Source organism: Carassius gibelio, chromosome A18, assembly GCF_023724105.1.
Source record: "Carassius gibelio isolate Cgi1373 ecotype wild population from Czech Republic chromosome A18, carGib1.2-hapl.c, whole genome shotgun sequence".
Taxonomy (NCBI): Eukaryota; Metazoa; Chordata; class Actinopteri; order Cypriniformes; family Cyprinidae; genus Carassius; species Carassius gibelio.
The window spans coordinates 4,031,118-4,039,672 of record NC_068388.1 but is presented as its reverse complement, the minus strand read 5'-3'; the positions used below and the strand labels follow the sequence as shown (position 1 = coordinate 4,039,672).

The window sequence follows — 8,555 nt, the reverse complement described above, 5'->3', positions numbered from 1 at the left end:
CGTTGTTCTGATTAGGCAGAATCAGAGTCTCAATCAACTGATTCATTAAAATAGTCAAGTCACCTTTATTTATTTAGCGCATTACACAATACAGATTGTGTCAAAGCAGCTTTAGTGTTAAATAAGAAAATGTGTCGATAATTCAAGACAACAATAGTAAACACTCAGTTTTTCAGTTCAAGTCAGTTCATCATTGATCAGTTATGTCATCATCCAGCTGAGTTCAGTTCAAATAATGTCTGTGCAATCTAGTTGACAATAATGCCAGAAATTAAGCATCCTCAACTAAGCAAGCCAAATGCGACAAGGAACCAAAACTACCAAAGGTGACAGAAATGGAGAAAAAAAAAAACCTTGGGAGAAGCCAGACTCAGTCGGGGGGTCAGCTCTTCTCTGGACAGACAAACTCAGCATGGCATGGTTTAATTCCAGGCTGCAACACAAGTCAGAATTGTGCAGAGGACTTGTCTGGTTCCAGTAGTCTTGTGCCAGTGGCTGTCTAGGTTACAAGGGGATCTGTCTCTGGGGCAGATCTAGTTGACATGGTCTCTGCTGAAGTGTGCTATGGGTAGTGTTCCCAGTTCCCGCTGACCTAATTAATGCAGCCTATCAATTTCAATTATAGAGATGTGATAGTGTGTTATGTGTAAACCAGATTAAAGAGATGGGTTTTTAATCTAGATTCAAACTGAACGAATGTGTCTGCCTCCTGAATAATCTTAGGTACGTTGTTCCAGAGTTTGGGGACTAAATGATTAAATGACTAAAATGATTTGTCACCCGCAATTGATTATCAAATGGCCAGAGTTTTGAGATCGTTTCCTAGTTTACAGTTCTCTATATTTTCACAAACTTTTTAAATCTGACAGCTCCTCTCATATGGCTTTATGATATAGTGAATTCATAATTCTAGCTAGCACATCATCCGGATATTGTTCGCCTACTACTTTACTATTCAAATACCGCATAGTGGGATTTTACTTATTTTATGTACTACTTTTTGCATGCATTATACTATGGTATACGTGGGAATTGATTTGTAGCATAAAGACGTTTTCATGCACCGTATTTGAATATACATATGCAAAAGAGATTTAAATGCTGTAAAGGAAGACATGGAATATAGCGCATGAGTCCTAGGGACTACTTTAGTGGCAGGTATGGTGCTTTATTGTATCTTTTCGAGTTTGGTAACCTTTTACTTTCATTGAATGGGAACTAAATTTAATTAACCATTTTAATTTTGAATTAATTGTGAACTGAGTCTATAAAGATAAAGAGTTATTATATACTTTGGAATAAATATCTAAAGGCTGTTGACATTTAAACAGTAATTTTCTCTATTTAGCTTATGCTTTCTATGTCCAAACTGATTTTTAGCCTATTGTCTGCTTGGATAAAGCTAGGGTTATGTGCTTTGTTTAAAAGCACACTGACATTTTCTTGAGTCATATCTTCTCTGAACTGAACCTGCAGTTATGTGTTAGCAGTTATCAGCCTTAGCAGACTCAATTATGTGTATTTTACATTGCTTATTCAATCAGTTCATTTAAGAGGAAATATTAAATGGTTGTTAATTAGAAAACTAAAGCAATCATTTAGCCAGCAATTTGAAAAATCTTATCACTAATAGTGTATTAAATCCCACCAGTGAATGCATGGAGCAGTCATACACTTTCATAATTACCTTTAAAACACATCATAATAATGCGGTGACTGGTTTAATGAACAAACTTTCGGACATGATTTCCAGATGACTGTACAGGTATTATTAAAGTCATGGCAGCTGGAATCGACACATATATTATAGATATAAATATTATTTAAAACGTTTTAGAATATAAAGATGGTATAAAACCAAAGATGTGTGGAAATGTGCAGACATGCCATACATGGAATGTTTTTTCTTTATATTACTCAATATTTCATGAGGCCGACAAGTGAATAACCAATATTTGATTTGTGAATCATGTCCTCCACATGTGTGAATTGCACCCTTCAACACCCTTCACAACTAACTGACTGCTCAGTATTCTCCATGCACACGAACACTCTCACACAAATGAGTTCAAGTGTCTAGAGCTACACTGAGTGGTACAAGTCGAGTACTTGTTCTTTATTGTAGGTCAGTCTATAAACACCCATAAACTACAACAACACATAATAGTCGTTCAGGATCAAAAATATATTTGTATAGACAGATTTTTTATGGCAAGATGGGAAAGCAGAAATCAGAAATTATTGTTTATTGATTAATGATGAGTCTTAATAGTCTATATGTTGAAATAAAAACAGATATGTATGATAAAGTGCTCAGTTATTATCTGTTACTCCACTGAGCAACTGAGCAAACTCCACTAAGCAACACACCGGATGTAGATACATATACAGTGTAAAAAAGTATTGTAGCAATTTTTCACTTGTATGCTATTTTATCAAGTGTGTGTGTCTGCTTTTAGTCGGTCGGACAGGCGTGTGACATGCAGTCGCAGCCAGTGACGGCAAGGACTTGGTGGTGTGTTTGTGTGCCGTTAGCGCAGCGCAGAGGAACATTCATGGGCACGGTGCCTGTAGCTGAGCAACACACACACTCGCTCTCGACCTTGTGCTTGTCCAGAGAGTACATAGACTTGCTGCCACACTTTCCCTGTGGGTGAGAAAAAAAGATTGATAAATAACACTTTCACAGCTTCATGGTATTGTTATTGTTATTAAAATGTGTCGACATACCTCGCAGTAAGTGAGTTCTATCTTTTCTTCTGATTGGCAGTCATCCACTCTAATGTAATTCAGCAAACCCACAGTCCTTCTGCATTCTGGCTCAGTACCTAAACAGACATATCCACACATCATGTTCAGATCAGTAGGATGGAGTAGGGCTGCATGATCTCAGAGAAAAATGCCGAATTTTTTTCTGATAAAAATGTATATAAAAAAAAAAATTGGCCCAAAAGTGATTATATATAGATATTGCTATACAATAATAGTAATAATTAATATTAATAATAAAATAAAACCACTCAACAAAATAAGAAATATTATTCTCCTACTATTTCACTGTAAGAGAAAAAGTATCTAAGAAAAAATATATTGTTTTTTTATTTTACATTACAAATAAAATTAAAATACTAACATTCGTTATAATTATAAACCATAAAAAAATTATTTTGACGTAAAACTGTGGGGATTTGTTTTTAACTGTATTTAACTTGGAGCTTCTCTTTTATTGATGAGCATTTCATTACAAGTCTGGAAAGTTAAAGTGGGCAACTCAAACTCAAGAGCAGCAATGGAGTTTGTGTAGAAATGAGTTAGAGCGAACCAAGCAGCTCTGAGAAGCTGAAAAACACATGACCATGTCTAAATGAACACTGTGATGTGTTTTACTCTTAAACACACGTGCATATATTTAATTAAGTGGCTGTCTTTGATAATCTCACAAATCCATATTGCGATTTTGGTTTAATTTTTTAATTTAATCGGGCAGCCATAGGATGGTTTATAAAGTGTGCAGGATGTATGAATAATGGTTTTGGTGGTTGTTCTTACACATCTCACAGCAGGTGTCTCCAATCTGGCTTATTTTACCCTGTGGATAAAGAATACATAGTTTCACTTTCGTTATTGTGCAATACATTAAATGTGGTTTATTAGAAGTAGAATATGTTCCTGGATTGGTGTTTAGGGTTTGGTAGATTTAGGATTAGGAATGGAGTTTGGCATGCAATCGTTTGATAGCAATGTTGCCGGTTTAGGATTAGCAAAGTAGAGTGTGTGTGTGTGTGTGTGTGCGTGTGTGTGTGCATACCCCATGTTCCAGACAGTGTTTGCGGTCAAATGGAGGACATGTTGTCACAAGCGTCTCCAGAACCAGTTCTTCATCCTTATTCACACTGCATGTGTGTTTAGTGCAGCCATCTGTACGTGTTGTATTTGCCTGAACACACACACAAATTAACGCATTTATGACACTATCTGAAAATTGATAGAACATCTGAAGCATTTACAGCAGGGGTCTCCAACTGCCGGCTCACGGCGGAAGATAGTTTCATAGGACTCCTCCTCAAGCGTTAATAGTTGATTTTTAAATGTAGACTGCAGATCACTTCACTTTCTGCATTTTGGTTTGGTTTTCCTGTAGTTTTCTTAAATAAACTGTGATAATATGCTGTATAAAATCATTCAAAGGTTTGGGGTCAGTTACATTTTTTAAATGTTTTTGAATTGCCTTTTCTCACAATGGCTGCGTTTATTTGATACAAATATAGTAAAAACAGCAATATTGTGAATGTTTCAAATAATGGTGTCCTATTTTAATATATTTTAAAATATATTCCTTTGATCAAAGCTGAATTTTCAGCATCATTCCTTCAGTATTCAGTGTCCCATGATCCTTCAGAAATCATTCTAATACGAAGATTTGCTGCTCTTTCTTATCTGATTATTATCAGTGTTGAATGTTTTTTTTCAGGATTCTTTCGTGAATAGAAAAGTTCCAGAGAGCAGAGTTTATTTGAGATAGAAATATTTTGTAACAGTATGAATGTCTTTACTGTCACTTCTGAACAGTTTAATGCATCCTTGATAAAACAAAAAAACATTTATTTTAAATGATAGTGTATATACTCAGTGGGTGCATTTGAAATGTTTGAAACAGCTCTTCCAAGCAAAGCTGCAGATCTTAAGCTTGCTAAACATATGGCTGTTTTATTCTTTTGGCCATCAACCATGTTCATTGGCACATAGAGGTAGTTTTTGGTGAGAGGAGGGATTCAAACCTGAATCTTCCCCACTGATTATTCTGGCTATTTTGACATTGACATTGATTACTTTCAGAGTGACCAGCTGTCCGTCCGGTCGTCGGATGTTACATTCAGTTGCTACACAACGGCCACAGCAAGCATTAGGTATCGGCTCCAGCGTATATCCCTATAAAACAAAACACACATGTATTCATACATATAGGGCTGACAGTCCTTTCCATAGAAATGAAGACTCGTCATCATGCCATATTTAATGACTGTCTTTAATGACAGTCTCATTTTCTTATTCAAAAGGCGTTTGAGAACCATGCCACGTCAAACCCGCCACATTTTGGTGCAGCATATCCAACATAAAAATGTGAATGGAACTGAAGAGCTGCTTTTTAAAAGCTGTGCTCCTTTCATTGTTTTTCATTGCATGCAAAAACAGCTTCGGACATCTCCAAACATGAGCAAAACATCTGCTTTTGTGCTTTATGGTTGAAAGAAAGTCATGCGGGTTATAAACTACATGAGGGTGAGTAAATGATTAATTTTTTCATTCATTTTTTGGGTGAACTACCCCTTTAATAATCTTAAGAGCAAGGGTTTTACCTCTGAGCAGGGTGTGCAGCTCATCTTCCTGCAAGAGAGCCGATAACTCCTCTTATCTTTCACACACTCGCAGTGTGTGCACACATCCAGCATCACTCGCTCTCCAACCTACTCACACACACACACAGAGTAAGACCCAAAGTCAATCTGTTTTGTACCAAGACATCTGCACATGGCACATTAGTATTCTGTATGTTAACTCAACGTCTTTACCGCAATAACAGTTTGATTCCGCACACAGACATCCATTGGAACTGCAGAAAGATAAAAACAGCATTAAAGATGACAGAGAGCAGCAGTGAATGGGCAATGTGTGTGTGCAGAGTCCAACATGAATACTTCAAAGCAAATAAAGCCTCTTCATGTTTTTTCTACTGTTAAGAATCAACAGCTTTATTCAGAAAATTAATTAATAGACATTTTTAAAAAGACTTAAGGAATGTTAAAATATTTATCAATTATCAACCTGAAAGAGCTCATACAATAGCTATATTGCATCAATGTTCAATGTAATGTTTTTTTATTTATTGACGTTTCATTATGTTTTAATTTTTACATTTCAACTATGACTTTGCCTTTGCTGCTTATTTGGCATTAAATAAACCAAGAAATAAAAAAATTACAAGAATCGGATGTGTTTCTTATAAATTCTTTAAATAAAACTCAATTGAGATTCTCCATTTATATTCAATATATCCAATATTGGCTTTTGTTTATCAATTAACCTATTTTGTATATATAATTGATGCCCTCTTTATTAAGATGATCATGCAACACTCACCTAAAGAACAGCGATTATGGCAAAGATTTAACTCTTCAAATGTCTTGAGTTCTTTTCTTTTAAGTGCACAATAGTGTGAATTCCTAATATTAAGTGTTTTTTGCCACCAACATGCACTAAGCAAATCAGCTAAAAAACTCCAATGTCATGTTTTAATAAATATTAAAATATATGTATTATAATTTAAAAAAAAAATTAAAATGTAAAAAAAATGAAGTATTGTAAAATATTGTTTTATGCAGGTCAATTTGACCAGTTAATCCACCATTGTGTGACATTAAATTAATGTTCTGTGTTTGTTGTGTGTGTGAATCTGTGTACCACAGTGGCAGGTCGGGCAGCAATCATCTACTGTATTGCACTGGAGCTCTGTGCCCAGAGGACAGGACGGCGTGTCCATGAGGTGGCAGGACACGTTTATATGCTGGACGAACACTTCCTCATTGATCTGTACACATTGGCTCCACACACATCTGTCCTGCGGAGACATCCACTGCTCTCCCACCTGCACACATGTGGAGTTAAAGAGAATGTCTTTCAGATGTAAATGCACAGTATTCAAACACAGACAGAGAGTAGGAGGAATAAGACATTAAATACTTGCCTGTCTCAAATGTCCTCCTTCCACGCAGCTGGATTTACGGCAGTGACCGCAGCACTCATCATTTGAGTGAGAGTATGTGGTTCCCTACAAACACAAAATCAATCTGAAATCATAATCAGCCCTTATTTTCTTAGCTATAAATGTCCATGGGCTTATTGTGGATGACTCATCACTGCCGGTTATTGTAAGGGGAAATGTATTTGTCTCTTTCATCAAAATGTAATAGCTTTTTAAATTGGTTCCTCTTGTTAACATGTCCAAGGGTTGAGGAATATTATATTAAGTAGATTTTTAAGTTTTCTGAACAAAGTACTGTTGCAAATAGCTTCCTGGATATTTGGTTGCTAAGGTGCCAGACAGGTTTACTGACTCTATTCAAAAGAGTCGATCATATTTTGGTCACTTTATGGGAGTCTATGGGGTTATATTACAAAATGTTCCACCATGCCTTGCCAGCATGAAATGAAAAGTCAACCGGTCTATTTTCTAGTCTATTTTCTAAATGCTTGTTATTGGTCTTAATGTGAATGATTGATATATTCTTATTTTTTTAACTAGTTTGTTAATGTCAAATCTACATAAATCAAATCAGATAATTTAGTCCACTTAAACCCTGTCTCGTTCTTACCTGCTTTTCCCATTTTTAAGTGCAATACCAACATCTCGAAGTCCCCACCCTTTATTTTTTTTCAAATAATCCATTTGACTTGGATGTACGACAAAATATTGAAGATATGTTTTTACTTCCATTTCATTTGTGGCTTTGAATGAAACTAATTTGAATGTTTTTTTGTCAATTCATAAGTGCATTAAAGTGTAATACCTAAGGTTAAGATTTAATTCAAATCCCAGAAGTTAAATGCACTGTAAATGCCTCTACATGTAATCTTTTAAAGTGACTTATGATCATAATAATATATTCAGTGTTTATAAAAATGTATTTCATAATGGTTAACCAATATATACGCAGCCCTGCTTCTTGATTTGCAAAAATACCTAATATCTAATTTGAGGATACTGATTAAACTGTCCATGACAGTTTTTTTTCACAATATATGAAGATTATTATATACAGCAAAATAATAAATAAATATACAGCATATGTATAATTATTAATGCACTTATAGAAATAACAAAAGCAGTCAATTTTTAAAAGTTCCCCTAAAATTAAAAAGAAACAAATATTGGGTTTAATCCAGCAAATATGATGCAGGGCAGTGATATTTATCAAACAGAATGATAGAAAATAAATGTATTTTAGGACGCACCAGAGGACAGATCTGGTTGCAGACGGGGTCCACACACTGAGCGATGTGCAGGCCGGTCTGTCTGTCTGTTTGCTCCGTGCAGGTGCAGGTTTTACACTTCTCATCCCACCTGCTGCCCACCTGGTAGACCACAGTGTCCACCACACACACCTGCACAATTAAATAGTCGATTACATGCTGATTGTAGAGTATACTCATCAGGACATGGAGCTGCAAGGCCAAGGCCAAGTGAATAACACATGCACAGCGAGAGCGCTAAAGCGTGCCGACCTTGTCAGGCGTGCAGGTGACCTCTATGCAGTTGCAATCATTGGAAGTTGTCTTCATGATGTAACCCGTGGGGCAGGTGCGAGTGATGTTCTGACAGTTGCACACACATTCATATGAATCGCAGCACTTCGACGGTGTGACCGACAGCTTCTTGTATGCAGGGCAGGATGGTTTTGTTGTCACAGGACACTGATCCTTTTTGCAAACTGAGAGAGGGTGGTGAAACAGATTCAAGTGATTGAAAACCATCTTTGTGAAACGAATGAGAATGTGTG

The 8,555-nt window shown here is 36.0% G+C and overlaps 1 protein-coding gene across 1 annotated transcript in view; it reads right to left on the bottom strand.

The window, feature by feature from the left end:
• Positions 1-2,077: 2,077 nt before the first annotated feature.
• The window catches only part of LOC127934369 (von Willebrand factor), a 32,152-nt gene continuing 25,674 nt past the window's right edge, over positions 2,078-8,555 (bottom strand). Inside the window, exons 42-52 of the mRNA XM_052531704.1 lie at positions 8,281-8,486; positions 8,011-8,160; positions 6,743-6,826; positions 6,460-6,643; positions 5,571-5,611; positions 5,358-5,465; positions 4,831-4,929; positions 3,809-3,937; positions 3,550-3,589; positions 2,731-2,828; positions 2,078-2,647 (exon numbers count right to left, since the gene is read on the bottom strand). Of these exons, the coding sequence (XP_052387664.1) occupies positions 2,456-2,647; positions 2,731-2,828; positions 3,550-3,589; positions 3,809-3,937; positions 4,831-4,929; positions 5,358-5,465; positions 5,571-5,611; positions 6,460-6,643; positions 6,743-6,826; positions 8,011-8,160; positions 8,281-8,486 (1,331 nt within the window). The 3' untranslated portion in view covers positions 2,078-2,455. The remainder of the gene's footprint in view (positions 2,648-2,730; positions 2,829-3,549; positions 3,590-3,808; positions 3,938-4,830; positions 4,930-5,357; positions 5,466-5,570; positions 5,612-6,459; positions 6,644-6,742; positions 6,827-8,010; positions 8,161-8,280; positions 8,487-8,555) is intronic.